At 37.3% G+C, this 23667-nt stretch overlaps 1 protein-coding gene across 1 annotated transcript in view; it reads right to left on the bottom strand.

Annotated features, from left to right (window-relative positions):
- orb (polyadenylation element binding protein orb) overlaps positions 1-23667 on the bottom strand; it is a 390632-nt gene that overhangs the window by 101595 nt on the left and 265370 nt on the right. Inside the window, exon 7 of the mRNA XM_067153059.2 lies at positions 9701-9777. Coding sequence (XP_067009160.1) covers positions 9701-9777 — 77 coding nt within the window. The remainder of the gene's footprint in view (positions 1-9700; positions 9778-23667) is intronic.

Below are 23667 nucleotides of genomic sequence, written 5' to 3'. Positions count from 1 at the left end.
AGAAATAAAAATCAGATTTAAAAGTAAATGATAACTGACCACACAATTCAATGCAGATATGTAGATGTTTTATTTCTATATTATTCATGCCATTTTTTTGTGTTGTGAAATTTGACTGATCTTCTCATCTTCTGTCATGAGGAAGACTTGGATCATCACAGTACAGTGTTTCTATGTGAAAAGACATCTCTAGTTTATATTTTGGAAGAGACTGATTTTAATTAAAGGAACTTAGCTAAGAAATTTTGAAGTTCATAACAGGTTAGCTGAAAACAGCCAAATCAACCTATTTAAGAAACTGATTAAATAAAATTAGACAGATTAAATGAAAATGGATTTGACATTAAATTAATTGATTAATCAGATATTAAACAGGTTGTGAAGAATTTACGACAATCGATATAATTTAATTACAGTGAGACAGATAAAGTTTAATATAATTAACTGATTAAGATATCTGGATGAGATTCATAACTCAGATGATATCCATGTGAACTACTTGAAGGCAGAGGCTTAATAGAGCTATCTGTTTAAATAATATAACACAAATAGTTGTCAATTTTGTTGAAAGTGAGAAATTTAATGTGCTTTTTGCTAGTTGCTTTACGTCGCGCCGACACAGATAGGTCTTATGGCGACGATGGGACAGGGAAGGCCTGGGAGTGGGAAGGAAGCGGCCGTGGCCTTAAGGTACAGCCCCAGCATTTGCCTGGTGTGAAAATGGGAAACCACGGAAAACCATTTTCAGGGCTGCCGACAGTGGGGTTCGAACCTACTATCTCCCGAATACTGGATACTGGCCGCACTTAAGCGACTGCAGCTATCGAGCTCGGTAAATGTAATGTGAGATAGTGAAGTCATAATTAGATTAATTCTTTAATGAGCATAATCTAGCCTTTTACCAATGATAATACTTGAATTAAATTTACAATTGTCTTGAAATTATTCTTTAATTCATTCAGGAGGAAATGATTAAAAGATAGAATTTTCTAGATGAAATTTTAATGTGTAAAGTGAAGTTAAAATTAGATGAGGAGGAATACTAATATTTACTTTTGAAAGATAAACGATTGCAACTTTAAATGACAGACTCAAATTTGTAAATGAAACTGGAAACTATTTGAGCCATGTAGATAATGTAGATAAGGTGAACATTAGAAACTTTTGTGAGAAAATTTTGGAAAGGTTTACAGTTCAGTGGATCACCCATTAGTTTAGTTTTCTACTCCTCAGATTGTTAAATTAATGAGAGGTATATTTTTCTTTTCTAGTTCTATGGAGAACTAGAAGATTACTTGAATGTTTAATATTTAGTGAGAGGAAAAAATTAAGTGATTATTTCTATACCATGGATTTTTGAAATACAAACATCAAGAAAGAAATTTTGTGATTGTGTGATATTCTAAGATGGATGTTTTGTAATGAATTGTAGTTTTCTGTGTCTGGCATTTGCTTCTAGGTTTCTGCTCCCTAATAACCTTAATATTCTCTGTTCTTGTGTTAACACCATACTAAAAAAATTAGTTTCATTTTTCTGCATTTATCTCTGTCAGTTATTTCACTGTTAAACTATCCGCTCCTTCTTTTGGGCTATTAATTTAAAACAATTCAAAAGAACAATTATTTTTCCAATCCCTAAAGGACATTTTAAAAACAGATATACTGTTATTAATTAAATTTTCTATTTCTAAACTTGGTCTTATTCTTTCATGATAACAGTTCAGAATTATTCTCTAAAATTTACTGAATATTACTTAAATTACTTATTTACTTATTTAAAATTAAAAAAAGACGTGGTCACAGTTTCCTAGTTCTGCTAATGTGTTCAGCCTCCAAATATTTACCCCTTTGAGGTAAGTTGCCTTTTATTGCTTCATGCACGTACTAATTTATTTTGTTCCTTATTCGTTTGGTGCTTTGGTCTTGTGACTGTTATATTTTGTGATTTTTTCTGGGTGACACTGTCTAAGTGCACAATGTGTGTTAATTTTAACTTGCCTGATCTTAGTGCTTTGAGGCTTTACTGTTACTGTGTTCATTATTATCTGACACCTCTCACGTTACTGTTAATATTTTATAAGTGCCACGTAACTGTGTTTATGTGTATATTCAATTACTGCCACGGCACAGTGGTAGCAGAGAATTACAAATTGTGACCTCGAGTAATTGATTCATTCATTAATTCTATTGTTAACTGGTTTATAAATTTTTCTTAATTGCTAATCCTGTTTTCTTTTTCCTCTTATGATGGGTGCCCAGAGATTGCCAGTTTTAAGTTTCCTCTGTAAAGAGGAACCCTAATATGAAGTCTGCATTAGAAATCAGACCTCAATCAGAAATGTTGCTGGAGATAAACTATTAAAGGAGGATGTATCCCTTGTGATACCAGAAAGTATGGAGAAGATTGCTGGCAAGTCCTTGTTGTTGATTTTTATGAGAGTGGAAGAAATTTAATCTGCTTTTAATTTTTTGAAACAAGGTGAATCTTCTTTTATTCAATTTAAGCGAATTAATAATCGTCTTAAACATTTTACTGATCGCACCAGAGATCTTTTAACCTCTGATCTCCCTTCCCCTGTAAAAGAGGGTTGTAATCATGTTTTACCTACATCCATTGCTTTGCTTTGTGATATTAATGATTTCTTGGCTAAACCTAACACCACCAATAATTTTGACAATTCTACTCCTGATATTGATACTAAAGCTATCCGTCAGCATATTATTTCTGATTCTGTGACTAGTAATCCTGCAAATAATGCAATTTCTGATCACCAAATTATTACTGGGGCTCTTCCAAAAGTCAGTGAAAATTGTGGAACTTCTTTTGAAACCATGAACAACTCTGAAACTGTACCTTATGATTTAGTTGGTGGAATACAAAACTTATCAATTGGTAAATAAAAATTTAGGAATTTACCTCACCCAATTTCTAAGCTTCTCAAAAGCACTTCTAAGTTATCCATTAGTTCTTTGAAAGAAATTGTTTCCTTTTTAAGATACACTCCCCTAGTTCATTAATGATCCCAGAAATGTCCTTCCTGGAGCCTGTTTCTTCCTTGAGGTATCTATACATGTCCTTCCATTTCTCCTTAAAATTCATATGACAGTGAGATGGCAGCCTTGTTCTAGAAAGCCAAGAATAATGACCGAAAGGATTTGTCGTGCTGATCACACTACACCTCTTTATCTGCAAGCCTTCGGGCTGAGCAGCGGTCTCTTGGAAAGCCATGGCCCTTCGGGGCTGTTGTGCCATGGGGTTTGGTTTGGTTTTTGAGGATGGAGGGAAAGTAAGCGAGGAAAGTTACAGGGGTTCGTATTCCAGAAGGTGTAGCCTGCAACGTTACTCACTCAGAGGTTACTCCCAACACCATTTTCTCAGGAAATCATTATGATGTTTCTATGGTTAAACATTCTGACTTCTAATCTAGGAAAAGAATTAACTAATTTATTTGTGAAGAAATGTATACGATGTAATCATGCCCCAAGACATATGGCATTTAAGTGTTTGATCCGCGCTGACAATAACTCCATAGGAACTGCTTTCCTAACACCCTTGCGTCTTTGATGATCAGAATTATTTAAGGCCACATTAGTTTTACTTTGGTTATCGAGGATAATAATAATAATAATAATAATAATAATAATAATAATAATAATAATAATAATAATAATAATAATAATAATAAACCCTATGCAAAATAAACACAGCAGTTATTTAAAATTCATCAGCTTTAAAATGTAGAAAAATGGTCATTATAAGAAGGAATATTTTCAGTTCGTGAAAAGAAAGAGGAAAAGACTAGTCTACTTAGCACATTTTCCCCTGTGAATAACTTACGGACATGTAATGTATTTTCAGCAACATAGAATAGCACATAGCATCTCGACCCATTGAAATACTGATCATGATCAGGCTCGCATGAATACGGAAATCTCATGTAATTCAGCACTTCAACATTGCTAGAACAATGGAGTTACATACGGACATTAAAATGCTTCAGTAGTCAGCAAATGTTTTCAACGCTTTTACTTTTTCAGCACTTTTACTGTACCATTTTGCTAGAACACACAGTTTGGTTTTAGATAAGATACCAGCAAGAGGGCATGGAGGGTCTTAAAACTTGCAGCAAATCATGGCAACTTCAGAAGGCAAGTAGAGGGCAAGACAGTTCTTTTAGAAGCCAGAAATGATAATCCTTTCCAATTAATGAGAGAAAAGAAAAGCCATTCAGTTACCGGTACCATTTTCCCTAATTAGTTTTGACATCGAGATGTCATTATTTTACTTCTACTTTTAACGTTTTTAATGTGGCCTAAACGGCATGGAAATTGAGTCATATTAAGTCTACCTTCGTGGTGTTATCTTCTATTTGGTTTCTTACTACAAGTTTTATCTAAAACACATGTGCTTTAAGCATTGCGCTCTTTAATCTTCATAGAAACTAAGGAAAGTAATGGACCTTGTATGTGCTGAAACCTACTCCTAAAGTTTGAACTACGATGCTCCGCCCCGTGACCAATTAGAGCTAGTTCTTACGAATGAAGGTGATCGCAGATTCTTGCTGTGGGTGAGAGCGGCGATTATCGAGTTGAGCATGGACTGCGATGGATCTACGTTTGGTCTCTCTCTGGTGTGAGCGGGTTTCGCAAGGCGACATGGACGTTACATGAAGAAAATTGTAAGAGGGCTTCTCCTCTTGCCTTCATTATGTTTTAACTTTCCTAACAATGTGGGAGCTGCACTAGTCTGTATGTATATTGTAATTTATTGCCTTGGTTTCTTCATCAAGAATGTATCAAAATGGCGTTATGGCGTCATCTCAATCCAGTGGAATTTTTTGGCAGTTTTAAGCATCTGTTATGTGGTGAATGTGGACTCTAAATTTCTGTCAAAGAATAGATCTTGGCTCCTGAAAAAAAAAAAAAAAAAAAAAAAAAAAATTGTTATTATCTTATATTGTAACTTTTCATCTTGTTGGTCAAATATTCTATATATTTATTTGGGGTGAAGTTGGAATATCTAATTCTTATGTGGAAAATTTTTGGTACACCTTGTAAAGTCTAATTATTATACCTTATCAAATCACCCCAAGTGGAATCAGTTTTAAACCATTTGAGTTCTAACCAAGTGGACAGTAATTTTATTTAATCTTTCTCTGTCTTGTTTTATTCTCCTTGATTTTTTCTTGGTTCCTTTTGTGTAATTTTATTCCTTTTCCCTTGTTTGGTTGGGCTTCTGTTCCTGTTGTTACCTTTTGCCATGCTTGATTCATGGCATTGGTGCGTCACTATGACAACGGGTCTTGTTTTGTGATTGTTAGGAAATAATAAGAGGAGAGATTCTTCTCATGTAGATGACGTTGGTTAATTTCTGACTCTTCCGTCTTGATGTAATGATTATTATTACTGTTTGATTTTCCCTTAACTTTATGAATCTTTGCGCTCGCATTGGGGCAATTTTATTTTAAATATCCGGTTATAATTTTCTTCCGGTATGAAGTGTCGTTGCGTTTATTTTATCTAAACTGTCTGTAATCTTTTCCCTTGGTGAGAACTCTGTGGTTCGTAAAGTTTTTTTTTTCTTTTTCCTCTGGTTAACTGAACAGATGTTACTATTTACTTCATCTTATCACTAGTATGTTGAGGCCTAATTCGTGTTATGAAAAAAAAATTTCTCTTTTTGCGTTGGTCGACCACGATATATTACACACTATCTTTTTCCTTGGTATGTTAATTCATAGTTATCTTCACCTTGTTAATTTTTTCTGCATTGTTGGTTTTCATTCATAATATTAAAAAAAAATTTACTAAATAAATCCTATTTATTTAAAATTTTAAAGAATATGTTGTTCTTCCTTTAATTACTTGATACCAGGTACAATGTGACCTTCCACAGGTTTTCTTGTGACACCCTTTTATTACTTGTGGTAAGTTTCTTTCTTGTTAATTTTGTTGATGTTTGTGGGTGTCAGATTTTTGCTTCCTGTTTGCCTTTGTAAACTAGCTAATTTGTGTACCAGCTAGTTGTTTCTTATGTTACTGCCGTTATCATAGTTTGTTTTGGGTTGATCTACGTAACGGGACAGTTTCCTCCAATCATTTGAACATCTAGAAAATTATTTTGTGGAAAATGAGTGCACTGTTTAAGATTATGCTCTACTTTTCCTTTTATAGAAATAAAATTATTTTTGTGACAAAGCAATAAATTAAAGTAGGGTGGTCCACTAATTCAATACAAATTATGTAGGAGTTTTAAATCACCGCATTTATTACATGGGACCGGTTTTGACATAATGAATGCCATCATCAGCCAAATAGGGAACTTACAACATGTATAGTGGACATAATCATAATAGATCCTATAATTAAAATGTACTAACTTAAAGTGGATATCCATGTTATAAGCACTGTTTTTTACAAGTATACAATTGGATGATCATGTAACAACTATTTTTTACAAGTTTGAAACTTGAAAGTCATATATTAAAAGAAATGAAAAATCTAAAAGCTCAATGTTGATTGTCTTTGACACTATGGTAACAGTTTGTTGGTCAATTGTGGCATGTTGTAGCTATGATTCACTTGTAATATGTATAGAAGTAACAGTTATTTTTAATGTTGTTCCTCAAGAAAGATAACTTGCATCAATTATGAACTCTGTGCAATACATAATTGATGCGAGTTTATCTTTCTTGAGGAACAACATTCAAAAAACTTACTTCTATACATAATACTGTATTACAAAAGAATTATGGGTATAACATTCATGTGCTATATATAATTGATGCAAGTTGATCTCTAGTGATGAATAACATTCAAAAGGAACTCCCTGTTACTTATACACATAATATTACAAGAGAATCAGCTACAACATGCCACATTTGACCAACAAATTGTTACCATAGTGTCAGAGACTATCAACATTGGGCTTTTAGATTTTTAATTTCTTTTAATATATGACTTCAAGTTTCAAACTTGTAAAAAATAGTTGTTATATGACCAAGTTTTATACTTGTAAAAAACAGTGTGTTTATAATATGGATATCCACTGTAAGTTACCTAGTACATTTTAATTATAGAGTCTATGATTATGTCTACTATATATGTCTTAAGTTCCCTATTTTGCTGATGATGGCATTCATTATGCTGAAACTGGTCCCAATTAATAAATAATAATGTGGTGATTTAAAACTCCTAGATCATTTGTATTGAATAGGTGGACCCCCCATACTTCAATTTACTGTTTTGTGGATCTCTATTCTTTTTGATACGATCAGTGAAATTCTCGATGTTGAATTATTTTTGTGTGCAGGAAGTGTTAATTTTATTTATTTATTTACTTTTTCTTATAAAATGCGCTCCTTTGTTTCTTTAAGACATTTGACTATGATATGATGAGAATATATTTATTGAACTCTCCTACATATTAAGAACATGGCATGATATTTCAGTAAAAGAGTATGTCTTTAAATGAAACACGAATCTCCTTGCCAAGTTGTTAGTGAATGTTACCTTCCTTCATCTTAATTTCTTGCATCCAAATTGGATATCCATGTATACTTTACTGCAAAATATATCAACATTCTTATTTGACAATGCTTAGCAAAGTTATTAATATAGAGTAATTTAATAGGTCCTACACTGACAAAATTAGAGTCATTCTTTCTTACAATGGTCGGGCGAGATGTCATTTGACAATGTCAGGGTTGAGACCACTAACATTTCATCCAGCCTTCGCATGAAAGAATTACAAATAAATAAGAGAATTGGATTCTCAATGAATTGACATACGAGCCTGTGTGGTTCTTGCCTTCATTCCCCTCTTTACCGCATGTTCAAGGTCGAGACAGGGGAATGTGTGGGCAGGCAGGGAAGCAAGTACCTTCCCCTCTGCGGGTGTTTGATTCATGTAAGATCCCTCATCATTTGTTCTCTCCATCTCCCCTTTCTTCAGGTGTGTCCATGTGTTATGCTTCCGCATGAATCTGAAGAATGAAGAAGAGAGTGTAAGCTGTTACTGGGCAGCTCTGAGGGCTGTACTGATTTCCTTGCCTGAAATGAATATTTCTGGCCTGAGATTTAAATGAACATTAGTGTACCATGAGGTGTCGGGGATACGAGAGAACTTCATCTACTATCGGCGGTAATGGCAACTTCTTCTCCACCTCACCAGGTTATCATCGGGTATAGCAGTCCGTTATGTCTCTCGTCTTAAATTTCCATGAAAATTTTGGGCATGTGAGACATGGGCCCTTAGTGCCTACAGGGCAGTAAGGAGGGCTGCCTCTTTTTGGAGTCTGACCTTGCCATGCTAAGACTTCAGGACTGATGGTATTCTCATACCCTATTCCCCGAAACAAAGGTTCTTTTCTTTAATGACCTACAGCTGATGGCCCGTCATTTAGTCTGGCCTCTCACCCTTCAACTTACCAGCTAGGGTGACCCTGCCAGGAGCCGGAGCTCCCATCTGCATCGCTCTCAGCATCACCGAGGCATGTTAAGGTACCAGACCCTGGTGGAGACCCCGCACAAGAAGATATTAAAATTTTGAGCTGAAGGCTCAATTCACTGTACTTGGATTTAAAGTTTAAATTTGTCACCTTCTCTCAAATAAGTTATTTTTGTGAAGATTTGAACTTTGGCAGATATTAATTAGTATTTTTTTCTGAGGCAATGGTGAATTATGTACCATGTACAGAAAATTAGGAAGGATACAAACACACCCTCGGAGCATAAAAAGTATATTAGATTAGTGCGAATGTGGACACCTATCCAACTGATGAAGCTAGAATTAATGACATACCCCAACTATCTAACTAGTTTATTCATGACAGGAGTACATACAATTAATAATATAATGCAACATTAAAATCAGTAAACGTAAACTATGTGAACCACTGTAAAAGTTACACTGATCGTACGCAAATTTTAGCAACCTCATGAATATTACATATAGCTAATGTGAGGTCTTTCATTGTACAGCTGGACAGACAAGATGCAGCAGAGAGATGTCTGGTTGCCTTCACCACAATCACTTAAGAATTCCAGTAGGGAAGTGCCACTTACATATGTTGTACTTGGAACTTTAGACTTCAGCTCGTAATTTGTACTAAGACTTCCACGTTATCCATCTCTCTTGACCAGAAAGTGGGAATCCATTTGGTTCCATTTAGTTTGACGTCTTGCAATTTCTCGCTTTACACCTGGCAACTCCAGCTCTCTTAATCTTATTAGGGCTGTGAAAATGTTAAGAAGCTTTTTCCAGATTGATCAACTTTCAGCAGCTTGATATCCAAAGAGTAGATATGTGGTCATTGGGGATGATTTCTACCATCTGATGCTAGCTGCAACGTGGAGCAATCCCATCAAGATGGTGAACTTTATCCATGGTGGTTAATCTTACACAATCTGTAATAATCTTACAGCTCTTTTAAATCTATGTTGACCTCCTTAGCATACACTATCTATGATGTGGAGATAGTAATCTCCTTTCTGTTGCTCACTTTCTTCACAGTAGTCTGTCTCTGTGTTCATCTTTTGTGCATGTTCCTTTCAGACTCCGTAACTCCCTGTCACTGACACTTCTATTGTGTCAGTAATTTTCTTAAAAGTGAATCTTGCCACCAGGGCACATTAATTTTAAATAAAAATATATACAGTAAGCATGTACTTAATGAGTAAATGAAATAGAAGTACATACCTTGCAGGAAAAGCCTGAATTCTTCTGACTGCGAGGTGGAAGATTCCCACTCCATGTGCATGTTGCATCATACAAAGCTGTGGAAAGAAATCATAAGTTGTTTAACATGCCACAGTATTAACCACCTTGCATTTGCATTCTATGCTAAACTGGAGAAGTGAGGACTTCATTAAGGTTAGTTCCAAATTTCAAGTATTTAAGAATTTAAACTGAATTTCAACATACATTTCTAAATATTTTAAGTGTGATTTGATAGAATCTGATTTTCTTTGAAGAACAAATTGTTTCATTCTATTTTAAATAAAGTTTCTTTTTCAGGTAGTTTATAAATTTGTTTATTCATAAACTAGTTTTAACAGACCGAAGAATCCAATAGTTATAACTTAACCGAGCCAAAACTGAAAAAAAAAAAATTGCTTAAAATATGAGCAAAAAATGAATAAAAATGAAAAATTATTTTAGTTTGAAATGGACATTTATAGTCCGTTTTGGTTGAAAGCGTCCTGCGCGAGAAATGGTTGCGCATGCAGTGGTGGGAGCTATCGTCCCCCCACTCCTACAGCAGGTCCAGTCGCCAGGCTAGCGCTGAAGTGAAAACTTCTCTCAAGTGGCGCGTGTTGTTACGTGCGGGCTAAGTTGAAATTACTGAAGTGACGAGCATGGCTTCTAGGTCCTCTTCTAAATCTGGGAGACCACTGCGAGGCTAGGCACGTGAAAGTGTTTATACCATGAGTGAACATATGAAACATATCATCCAGATCTCAATCACACTGAGTCGGTTTGGGGAGATATCAAAGGAGAGGTCCGTGATAATAATATATATCACCGGGCGAGTTGGCCGTGCGCGTAGAGGCGCGTGGCTGTGGGCTTACATCCGGGAGATAGTAGGTTCGAATCCCACTATCGACAGCCCTGAAGATGGTTTTCCGTGGTTTCCCATTTTCACACCAGGCAAATGCTGGGGCTGTACCTTAATTAAGGCCACGGCCGCTTCCTTCCAATTCCTAGGCCTTTCCTATCCCATCGTCGCCATAAGACCTATCTGTGTCGGTGCGACATAAAGCCCCTAGCAAAAAAAGAATATATCTCAATTAATAGTAATACAGCATAATTAGTTTTTTAACATAAAAATGTGTGCCATAGCATCTCTAATGCCTTCACTGTTCATAAATGAGGCGCTCCTATTCCCAATATAAATAAAAATGCTTATTCTGTACGAAATATTTCTCTGTCTTATAGATCACTCGTGACTTGACAGCAGACACACTCGACAAAAAGGAAGCTCTTTGCGGATATTGCTTGCACAGTATTCGCAAGACAAACGGAAAAAAATGTTGCGACCACGTAAAAGACACTGAGCAGGAATACTGGGAGCGTGACAACACCATGCATAAGGAATTAGAATTAGACCAGTCCGACATCAACCTCGGTGAAGCTTCAGATGAGAGTAAAGATTATTCTGAATAATTTGTAAATAAGATCCCTGAACTCCGAATATTAAACAAACGTGATCATAGAACACGTAAGAAGTCCGATAATATTTTTGCTCTGTTTTTTTTTTTTTTTTTTTGAGACAGATTTATATTGTCTATTGTTCCGGAGCATTTCGTTGTTGTTTTTGTTGCTGCTGTTGCTGCTGTTGCTGTAGGAGACCTGTTCTCTCAGTCATAACAATAGCAGGTTATTCAAGAGTATTATATATTATTATATTTCTTCTGATGGAGAAGAAAAGTAGACATTGTTAATGTTATTATGAAATTAGCTGAAGTATTTCTACTAATGCTTCTTCTGTGCATTTTCCCGACAAATTTGCATTAATTAATCTCTTTTATACGTATTTCACTAGAAATCACGTTAAGTAGATTATATCTCCAGGCTGTCAGTGGAAACAACTTCCTCCTATTCGTTAGGCGATTGATGAACTGATAGCGCGTACCGATGCGCCTTTCCTTGGTATACAGTACAGTACAGTTTCAAACGAACTTCCTTTATTCGCAGTATTACCAGTTGCAAGTTACTGTCTTATGTTCAATTGATTTTCTACCAAATGGTTCAAACCTTTCAATTTTATATAACAGATTTCATATTCGTAAGAATGTATAATAAGAATGTATAAGAATAAATTAGAGGCTACAGAGCGCCAAAATATTGACCTCCACTTTTACTATACACTGAGATTTATTTCACGTTGTGTCGAAAGCATCATCCGATATGAATTCTTTTAGGCATGACCCTCTGATTTCTTGACGTCACCAACATTTACGACGAAAGTTACGAAGTATTTCCGTACTGGAATAGAACTGAAATTTTAGAATGTTGTGCTCAAAGGCCTGTGTAGTTAATGGACAAGGTTTTAAGGCAGACAATCGAAATATGAGACTCGATTTGTACAATGTACGGTACTATTTTATTTTCACTAGTTTATCATATTAAGTAATTCCTACACTTTTGAGTTAGTGTGATGTATGTACACCGATGAGCCATTGCATAATGACCACCCCGACCCGGGAACGTATCGCGCCTAAGCTTTCCACACTATTTCAGTCAGTTCCCAGGGCTACGTCCGCTGCCTGAACTCGACTGTGTCAGCTGGAGGAAAGGTTCAAGTTCTTCCCCCACCACCAGCGCGAACGCTCCCATAGTTCCTCGCACACGAGGCCAGGCCACACCTCCGGTCGTCCAGAAAGACGCTTACTACGAAGATGGACTATAAATACCCTGAGAGAAAGCAAAGCAAAGTCTTCCCATTACATACAGCATGAAACTTATGTTAATTTTACTCTTTCATGTTTGTTTTAAGTTCTTTATCTTTGATCACTTTAGTAACATTCTTTCTTCCTTATCCTTTGCTTTCCACATCAAGCAATACATCTGGAATAATTGTAATCAATTAGGAGACAGCCCTATCTGTGGTGACATTTATCCAAGAGACTGCCAATTTACACTTCTGTCATTTTGCATTTTAGTTAATTTTTTCTTTACAATCTCATTGTTTTTTGTGTGAACAGTCAGTTACTTCTTTAGAAGAATAAAATTCTATCAGTAAGTCTACCCAGTTTTGTATATCATTACAATCTGTTCTCCTAAAAAGAGATGGATAGCATTTTAAAACCTGGATGATACTGAACTGATCCAAATTTAGCTACAGCTGCTAAAGAATAAGTTCACTGGTACCAGATGCTACAGGGCTTCATTTCAAGCATAAATCCACCCCCAACTAAAGTCATTAAACTAAATATTCTTGCAAAGTGAGTACATGAGTAATTGTTGGTCTTCTAATGATTCAATCTTAGAAATGATTTACCTGTAACCAGTTAATGAGGCTTTCGCTAGGCACAAGTTAGCAATTTACCAGCAACAACTAAATGAATCAATTGACCAATATCATAAGGCATTGAAGCTTTTGAGCAAGGATTGTCAGTTCAAGGCTGTTACAGCTGATAAAAAACAGACGAATATTCGTGATGCCTTCATCAGTGGCCTACTATCTACAGACATCTACCAATGATTGCTAGAGAAATCCTCGTTAACCTTAGGAGGATATCTCTCTCTCTCTCTCTCTCTCTCTCTCTCTCTCTCTCTCTCTCTCTCTCTCTCTCTCTCTCTCTCTCATATAAATCCTGTCTTCTTACTCACCTTTGACTGTTAGTGCTGTCCGTTTTCAACTATTTAAAGATAAAAATTTTAATAATGTTCCGTATTGAACTGTATCTCAATTAAATTGAAACAAGAAATAAATTGGTTCAACCTATTCAATACAAGTAAATAAGAAATGTACTGTTACATTCTTATTTGGTTAAAAGCGGTACCGGTTTCGACCACCAATCTGGGTCATCAGCCGATTAAAAATACAAAAACAATGCATAGCAAAACGAAAAATTAAAGGATGAGTTTTTTCACAAACACAGTTCAAGAAGCAATATAAGATGATAGGGTTTAGCACTGCATGATTTTAAATCATAAAATCCAGAAGAAGTCGAAGATCAGTCACTTATGTGTAGCAAGGCGCAAGTCCCTGAAGAGTAGCACAACACACACAATGTCTGGCACTGTGCCTTAGAATGTTTACGAGAAGAGGTGAACAGTTCATTTAACAAGCCTGCAAACACTACCAGGCGCGAAGTCACAACATGATTTAATAAATTTGAAGTCCCAAAATTGTGTAGAAGTCTAAGACAAGTCGCTTAATTAAAATAAGATTCTGGCTCCTGATCAGTGCAACATATGTAACACCGGGCGAGTTGGCCGTGCGCGTAGAGGCGCGTGGCTGTGAGCTTGCATCCGGGAGATAGTAGGTTCGAATCCCACTATCGGCAGCTCTGAAGATGGTTTTCCGTGGTTTTCCATTTTCACACCAGGCAAATGCTGGGGCTGTACCTTAATTAAGGCCACGGCCGCTTCCTTCCAACTCCTAGGCCTTTCCTATCCCTTCGTCGCCATAAGACCTATCTGTGTCGGTGCGACGTAAAGCCCCTAGCAAAAAAAAAAAAAAAAAAAAAAAAAAAACCCATATGTAACACCCAGCACTGTGCTTTTAAATGCCAACGAAACTGAATAGTATGAAGTTTTTAAACTTCAAAGCTTGTTTCATGTCACAGGAATTTAAGGCATTTCTTAATTCTCTAGGTGTGGCCTCCAGCAGAACCACTGCCTACAATCCTGCTGGAAATGGGCAGGCGGAGCAGTATTATATTATGGAAGTCATTTTTGAGTTAGCCTCGAAATCCCTCAATGTGGAAATCACTTGCTGGGAATCTCTTGCCAAAATCTTTACATTCAGTATGGTCTCTGCTATTTACGGCAACAAACATGACTCCTCACGAATACATGTTTTCTCATCCTCACAGGTCAGAAAATGGACTTTCGGGCTCCTTCCTGCCTTCTCACTCCTGGACCTGTTTTCATGAAAAGGCCTGATAGAATTTCTAAATATAAATCATTAGTAGAACAAGTGGATCTTCTTCACGGGAACGCTGAATCTGTTTGTCTGCCTGATGGAAAGGAGGCAACTGTTTCCACGAATCACTAAGCTCCTTTAACAACTTCAGCGAAAGTGCCTCTCTTGAGAGAGGACAATGTATTTTGACTTGACGCCAACCTTCGAAGGGCCCCGGAAGAAGTATCTCCGAGGGAGATGGTGAAACACCTGATCCTGAAATTGGCCAAAAGGAGGAACGACTAGAACTTCCGAGGTCCCCAAGACCTACAGGAAACAGACATCCCCCTATGCATCTTAAGATTACATCTTCAAATAAATGATTGAGGGAAGAATGTGGTGATATTTATCAAGACTACCATTTTACACTTCATTTTGAATTTTCATAACTGTTTTTCAGCATATAATAAGATCTTATATGCCAATTAGTGTCAATATGGATCTTTATGAAATTAATCTAATCTGCAGGAAGACCTAAAACATGATGGATGGACAGGATCAAGGTTTATCTAGTTGCCAGTCAGAGGATGGACAGTGGATGATCTCCATGACAAGTTGTATATAGACAGGAAGAAGTGGAAGAGGCTCTTTAACAGTACCCAGGAAACGAACTGTACGATGATGACGATGAAATTTAGAACATAACTCAATTGTTTTTCTTTACTATCTTATTGTTTTCTCTGTTACTTCTTTAGAAGAAGAAAACCGTATCAGTAGGTATCCCCAGTTTTGTTTATCGTTACACCATCTATGAAGATGATTAACGAGTAAATATGAAAAGTTTGTCCTTTGGTATTTTCATTTTTGTTTTATTTCCTTGCCATTGCTCACACTGCCTACATTAGTATGTCTGCATCCCTTGCATTCCTATGTAGAACTAACAATTATGTAATTAGAGTGACAATTGTGAATTGTCAGTGTTTTTAAAGACTTGAACTGCAGGTACCAAAATTACCACTGATAACTGATGGTCAACAGCTCTGCAGCACTTTCCCCCCCCCTGAAGTATCTTTCCTTCCCATTCAATTAATCTGTATTTTTTCACATATAAACATCAGCCAGTTTCACATTCTTTGCATATCAAGAAACTTACAGCAGACTATTTCACAGGTGGCAGGCAGCTCGATAGTCTTTAATGATTTAGGAACAGACCTTTTTGAGATAACAGGATCTTGCTGGTGCATCTGCGTATGGTCGGTAGGTAAACTGCTACAGCAATACTATTTATGAATAAAATTTGCTTTCTAGATATACTGTATTAGTACTTACTAAAGATAATACAAGGACGGAATTTCCAATGGGATAAAACAAAAAACAGATTAAGACCTTCACAATGCCATTCTTTCTATGCATCCTCTTTGTTAATTTCTTACTATTCAACTCTGATTTTCCCCTTTTAAATGAAAATGTATCTACATTTATTTCCACCAATAAAACTTAGTGGAAGATTACCCACATCTTCATGGGTTAATAAAAACATCTAAGCAGGCCAGATCTCTTGCTACAGCACTCTAGAGGAACCATGCTGCCTGTAGCTAGAAGACAAGCAAACAAAATAATATGATGATTATTGTTGTTTAAAGGGACCTAAGAGCTAGGTCATTGACCCCTCATGGTACAAGGTGAAGAAAATGAAAATTTTAACTTCAAAATGTATACACTGACTATTCTATAATGAATGGCTATGAAAAAATGATCCTGAAAGAAAAACAATCAGTGGATCCTATTCACAACGCCTTAAATACTGGAATAATACTTATCTAAAGGAGTCCAAAATCCAGGTCACCAGCCCTCCCATAACGGTACTAATCACTGGTAAAGCAGAACCATGGTGTTCCTCCTGTAGTGCTACTAATCACAGGTAATGTAGACCCATGGTAGGTCACACACAATGGCACCACTCACAGTTAACACAAACCTATGGTGCTTCACACATGAGGGTACTACTCTCAGGCAACGCAGACCCATTGTTTTCATCACAGTGGTACTTATCACGGGCACCTGTCAAACCCGTGTTTTTCTCACAAAGTGATGCCAACCACAGGCAACGTGGACCCATGATGTTCCTTATAAAGTGGTACTACTCATAGGTAACATAGACCCATTCTGAACGCAGTGGAACCGACCGGTGGAATGCACACGATGACACTTATCACAACAACGCCGAGACCCGTAAGGTTTCTCACATTATTGTACTGCTCCTATATAATACACAGCCATGGTTTGCCTCACAAAGTGGTACTATACATATTTCGTACGGAACAAATGATCTACAACTTAAATACGTACATAATAAATTAAAAATGAACAAGACCTTTCAACCAGGAAAGCACTGGAGCCGATGCTGTCATGAAATCTTCCCAAACACCTATGAAGCTATGCTGTGGACACTCCCGAATGATGTGGTTCATTGTCTGTTCTTGAGCTCCACATTCGCAAGCAGGTGAATCTAGCCATCCCCATATGTGCAGAGTTTCTCTGCACCTGCCATAGCCAGTTTGTATGCGGTTTAGTTGGTATCACATAGCTCTTGGTAGATCAGTTCCTGGAATATGCTGGAAAGAATCATGTGATTGGACTTGACGAGGTAATTAGAAATCTCTCCACCCTACCTTGCAGACTTTGTTGATAAAAGGCCCTGTCTGAAATAGGCTTCCTGGATTTCAGATACATGGTTGGTGGATTACTCAGTACCGAGTGAATCGGAAGGCGTTTGAAGTCAGGACAGTTGTCAGTTTTCCAAGTTTGGGCAACAGCTTGTTGTCTTCCGAGTCGTGGAGGAGGTATACTTGCCAGTACGTGCAACCATGGCACAAGTGTTTATCTTAATGTGCCCATTATATCCTTAAGGTCTCACTGAGCTGAGTATCCGCTCTGTGGACATGAGCGCTTCTATCCAATACTGGTGCACAGTATTCGACAACAATAGACTAATGCAAGGCTTGCCATAGAAAGAGTACTTGCATCAGCACCCCATGTTGTGCAGGCCAGTTTGCGAATTATGTTATTCCTGGACTTAGGTTTTCCTGCAGTATTCTTGAGGTGTTTTGCAAGTTAGAGCGGTCCAGAGTAACTCCTTGGTATTTGGGGTTAGGATTGTTTCTCATCCTTATTCTGCAGAATGTAATGTTCAGCTCTTGTTTGGTTATCCTCATCCTTATTCCGCAGAATGTAATGTTCAGCTCTTGTTTGGATATTCTGTTAAGGTAAAAAGCTCTGACCTCCGTTTTTGATAAGTTTGGGCAAAGCCTCCATTGTTTGAAATACTTTTCTAGTTTTTGTAGATCCTATGTCAGGATCATCATCTTCAAGATGGTTAGTGTGAATTACTATGGCAGAGTCATCAGCATAGCAGAACTTATGGGGCATTGTTTCTGGTACATCACTTGTATATAGGTTGCAGAACAATGGGTCTAAGACAGATCCTTGAGGGAGGCCATTCATGATGTATGACTTGCTCATCCTGTCACCTGCACACACTCTGAAATAACTATTCCTTAACATGGTAGATAACAGGGCAGCGAGTCTTCTACACGGTAGTGCTTGTTTTATCTTCAGCATTAAACCATCAATCCAAACTGTATCATACGCAGCAGTTAGGTTGAAGAAAGCCACGGATGTTTTCAATCCTCTTTGGAAACCTGCTTCTATAAAGGATGTTATAGCTAAGACTTTCTCACAGCAGCTTCGTTTTTTCCCTGAATCCAGCCTGTTCTGGTGGTATTCTGCAATCTAATGTGCAATATATTCTGTTGTAAATTAGGCATTCCAGAAGTTTATAGCAAGCGCTGAAGAGTGAAATTGGACAGTACCTTGCTGGGTCATCTGCTAGTTTCCCAGGCTTAAGGATTGCAATGATTTTTGCTATTTTGAACTCTGGTGGCGTTTGTTCTTTGGAGAGGATATCTGATAAGAAATTCCTGAGCCACTTCCTGCAATTACTTCCAAGGAGAGTTATAAATTCTGGAAATATACCATCCAGACCAGCTGCTTTTCCGGATTTCAAATATCAAATTGCTTGATTGAGTTCAGGACTCGTAAAAGGGTTTTCCAGCTGATCATTGATTACTTTAAGACTCTTGTATGATTTTGTACTGGCAGGCATCTATTGGAACACCTTCTGACCTCTTTTTAATGTCTTGTGTGAAGGAAGATGGATTAAGTTCAACTCTGGAAATCAGCAGTGGTGTTGCTGCTCTAAGTTTTCTAAGAAGTGACCAACCTTTGTGACTGGAGTGAGTAAAATCAAGACATTTTGTTGTGCTATGCCAGTGTTGCCTTCTTTGTGTGTTCAAGGAATGTAGAATCTGAATGCCTAAGGCAGGATCTCCATTTTCTTCGTATGCTTTAGCAAGCTCTTCAGTCTCTTCATTCCAGCAAGGAATGTAGTTCCTTCTATACCCACAAGGTATACGTTTTGCTTCTCTAATAATTGTACCAACATAGCACTTCTAATTCTCTAGTTAATGTGGAATCCAGCTAAGATAAGAAACCATCTCTTGAGAATACTTCATCCATTGCGCTTTCTTAATTTCCATCTGGGTTTCTGTTTTTTTGTAATTAATGGGACATTTAAACCAATGGTTAAAATAATTGGATGATGCTGGCTGCATGGAAAACCTGATAGTAAATATCTTGTGTGCGGTAAAAGAATGTAGTTAGCATCCATTGTTATTAGACATCAGGATTGGTGTCTTTACACCATCTAGCAGAATGGAAAGATCTGTCTTTTGCATTATAGGACAGGTGAAGTTGGATCCGGCCCATCCAATCTGATAGCTTTTCTCCATTTTCATCATTTTTGTCATACCCCCATGAAGTGTGATGACTACTGAAATTGCCAAGGTAAACACCTGGATGACTTATGGCTGGAAGAGGGGGAACTGGCCAGCATTCCTGTGGTGGTTTGTACACTGCAGGTATTGTTGTTTCCATTATGTTGACAGAGATGATTTCAACATTACTTTGTCGATAGCAAGAAGTAACAACGCACACAGAACTAAAAATGCATTGAACCTTGTGCCGGTGTCCTACAACGTAACACTGAAGGTGGTAACTAGTTGCAAGTAACGTCGATCCATAGTGTTCAGCACATAATGGTACTAATCACATGATTCTAATATCATCATCCCTTGGTTGCCTCTTAGTCACCTCTTAAGACAGGCAGGAGATACCGTGGGTGTATTCTTCATCTGTGTCCCCCACACACAGAGGGTTGCAAACAAAAAAACAAAAAACAAAACAAAAAACAGCACATTGAACAGTGTGTTTTGGGGAAGCTCATCTACAATTCTAATGTTGGTAGAGGTGCAATCCACTTGTGCATCTGATATCCCTGCAGCCTGGAAGGTAGCAGCAGTTTCAGAGTCTCCAATCATATTAGATGCCATGGGATCAGGTTTCAGATCTATAAGGGACTGATCGACTATTTGAATGCACTAACGTTTTCACGTAGGGAGAATCCTACCGATTACAAGATATTTGTTTCATTCCGTATTGACCGTTTCCACTTTACAATAGATAAAGCTTTTTATTACTTTCTCCTATTCAATACATATTGCCCCCCCTGTGGGTGGGGGCGGTAGAATAACACCCACGGTATCCCCTGCCTGTGGTAAGAGGTGACTAAAAGGGGCCCCAGGGGCTCTAAACTTTGGAGCGTGGGTTGGCGACCACGGGGCCCTCAGCCGAGTCCTAGCATTGCTTCCACTTGTGCCAAGCTCCTCACTTTCATCTGCCCTATCCGACCTCCCTTGGTTAACTCTTCTTTTCCGACCCCGATGCTATTAGGTTTGCGAGGGCTAGGGAATCTAATTTTCACGCCCTTTGTGGCCCTTGTCTTTCTTTGGCCGATACCTTCATTTGTTGAAGTGTCGGATCCCTTCCATTTTTCTCTCTGATTAGTGTTATATATAGGATGGTTGCCTAGTTGTACTTCCTCTTAAAGCAATAATCACCACCACCTTTTGACAATATGAAAGCGACCAAGGTATGAGCGATGCTAGTAATACCATTCCTTATGCAGCCAGTCCCTGTTATGATTGTTGTGAAAATATCGCTCATAGGGTCGGTTGGTGCATGCATTTCAGTGGGCTTGGCAGATTGATATGCAATAGCAACTTCTGGCTCGGTGAGGAAAGCAACGGTAAACTACCTCACTCCTCATTTCCTTAGTATGCCACTTCAGCGATGCCTAGGCTGTCTATGATAGCCTTTGCTGGAGCTGTGGAGGATTAGACCAGCCTTCGGGCTGAATACCCAACATAATATATATTGAGCCCTCTTCAGTGAAATATATTAAAATGTTGTACGAATTAATTTTGAATTTTTAGGTAGAGGTTTGCAACCTTGCTATAATCCTGCTTGTTTCAGATACATTTATCATGTTCTACTCTGATTTTACATGCTTCTTCACATTGCTTTTAGTGTTACTTATTCAACATTACTTTGACATTTTTAAACAATCTGTACTATTTCCAATTTAATGGCTTGAATTTGAAAAATTTAAAAATTATGTCTGCCCATTAAAATGCATTATTTCTTTTGCTTTTCATTTTTGTTGCCCGATAAATCTGAAATTTATAACTATTGCAACATGCATAGTATAGTTTGTATCTAACTAATAGAAAAACGTGTATGCAAATTTTCATGCACTTCCAAGCCAATATGAGATGTGCATGGAGCATCTGGAACTGTGAAAAATATAGTTTGTAGAAAGACATTTTTGTGTGAAAACATTAGCACGAAGGGGATTTTATGCCTCAATTTCCCAGAAGCATACATTCCCATTTCTGCTCCCCTTTCATGTTTATTTTATACAGTTTGAGAGTTTCAGCTTCTTCCTAGCAGATTTTCTTCCCGACTTGCTTGTCACTTCACTTCACTTCACTTTTTCCTTTTTGCCTTCTGTCCTAGCTGGTACTGATCTCCCTTGCACTTTCAGTAATAGTTCCCCCAAATAAATTCACTTTTATCTTCTGGCTAGTAAGTGCTCCCATACTGAGCTGTCCAATTACATTTGAAACAGCCAAGTTCACTCTAAATTTTTAAACAAATGTCTATTTTGAGCATTTTTTCCAAATAACAAAATGCAGACTTTCATTTGGATTATGCATCTTGCCCCTAGCACACCTTTTCAGAATTTCATAATTGGCCAGTCTTTGGTACAGTGGAACTATCTTTAGGACTATACCAGAATTTAACTTCACATGTATCTTGTATGTCTGTGGGGTTTCTTTCCTGGTCAGAGCAAAATTATAAAAACACCAGGATTCAGGGTCTTGTGGGCATGTTGAATGCACAGGCTTTTTATCCATTGACATACAGTGACACAGGGTAGCACAGACACTTCTCTTTGTCTTGCTAAAATCAGGGATGTTTGATTTTAAAGCCGTCCTGTAATAGAAAGCGAGCTGAATTTCTGTCAATCTTCCCTCTCCACGCCCAACAAGTTTCACTCCATTCCCTCGCCATTCTTTCACGAGGCTCCTAAGTCAGGAATGAAATACAACATGTAGATAGGGAATCAATTCAGAGGGGTCAGATACACAATATTAAGGCACCAAAGACATCAATAAAAAGGTTCGTTGAACACTTTTGAGGATAAAACAAACTGAGCTTAGAATTTCTTCATGTTTAGCTGACTTTATATTAACTGAAATGAACTTCAATGATGAAATTAGTGATGAGAAACTGACTCGAAACACATGCAATATTTTCAGATATGATAGGTCTTCTTTAACGAGTATGAAATGGAGTATGGATTCCTTTTTCTTTTTTTTAACTGAAAGTGCCTTGCTGCTACACTCATCATACTGTAGGTTACCGAACAGGGACTGTAAACAGTCACAGTGCAGAAGTATAAATTCAACACCACTAACCTCAAAATACCCAAGCTTTCCTACTGCTTATTGAGCTGGCTGGAGTTGATTTCTCACTTGTCATAGTTAATGAAGTGGATGGCTACTATTATGCATAATAGTTTCACTGGTCTCTAGGATCTCCAAGACTGTTGGATTAGAATTTTGTACCTTTGCCCACCTGTTCTAAATGTTGACATGGCTGATTTGACTTTTCTTGATCTTACTCTTATTGGTGTGATTGTTCCATAATCTTGTTACAGAACTCAAGCCGTAATTCAATTAAACAAATCTGGAATGAAAAGGTCACGTGTTTACAAATAAACCCAGCATTCTCCCTAGGCCCTTTTTAATGGGCGTACCTCCCGGCAGTTTCTACAGAGATGTGTGCTAGTTACATAATATGAACACATTTGAGTCATTAGTTGTTTCGAATTAAAATATGAATACTGTGAAACTATTTGTTTAAATGATAAATATTCATTATTGTCAGCATAATTACATTGGAGTTTTAAGTAGCGTAGTGCATGAGCGGCTCTTGGATCAGCATGGAATCTCATGCGAGCACCCTGTTCGATTCCATATGACTGTCGCAAACCGCCATGGCACTCCACAGCAACAAGGTCGGTCTAGGAAAGTCTGGACACACTACCACAATCCTTTGCAGTGGCAGCCATATTGAGTCTTAAGCATAGTTATGATGTGGGCGAGCCCTGTGTGATGAGAAATATATTTGTATTCAAGAAAAATGGAGTACTTTGCTACACCAAATTGCAAGAATAAAATAAAGTGGTGGAATTTGTGTGTTTCACTTTCCAGTAATAACTGGTGGTGAACTCCATGAATACGGTACGAAATTACAGGCATGATAAATGGCAACCCACTTATAATTCCATCTTGTTCGAAGTTAGTTATTGCAATGATATTATTCCTGAAGAATCTTACGTTTATGAATGATTTTTGTATTTGTGAGTTCCAATTCCATCCCAAAAATGTTCCTAATCCACCCAAGTTTATAAAATCGATTTTTTTTTTTTTTTTTTTTTTTTTTTATTTTTTTTTTTAAGGAGCCAACAAAGGTAATAGGAACTGTATAATAATATTTTTTCTTTTTCGAGTTAACTACGCAAGGGAGGTCGTTCAGGAGAAATTAAGTTAAGAAGCCTGGCACA

Source organism: Anabrus simplex, chromosome 1 (assembly GCF_040414725.1).
Source record: "Anabrus simplex isolate iqAnaSimp1 chromosome 1, ASM4041472v1, whole genome shotgun sequence".
Classification (NCBI taxonomy): Eukaryota; Metazoa; Arthropoda; class Insecta; order Orthoptera; family Tettigoniidae; genus Anabrus; species Anabrus simplex.
Note: the sequence above shows the minus strand (reverse complement) of the source record. Positions and strands in the feature narration are given on the sequence as shown.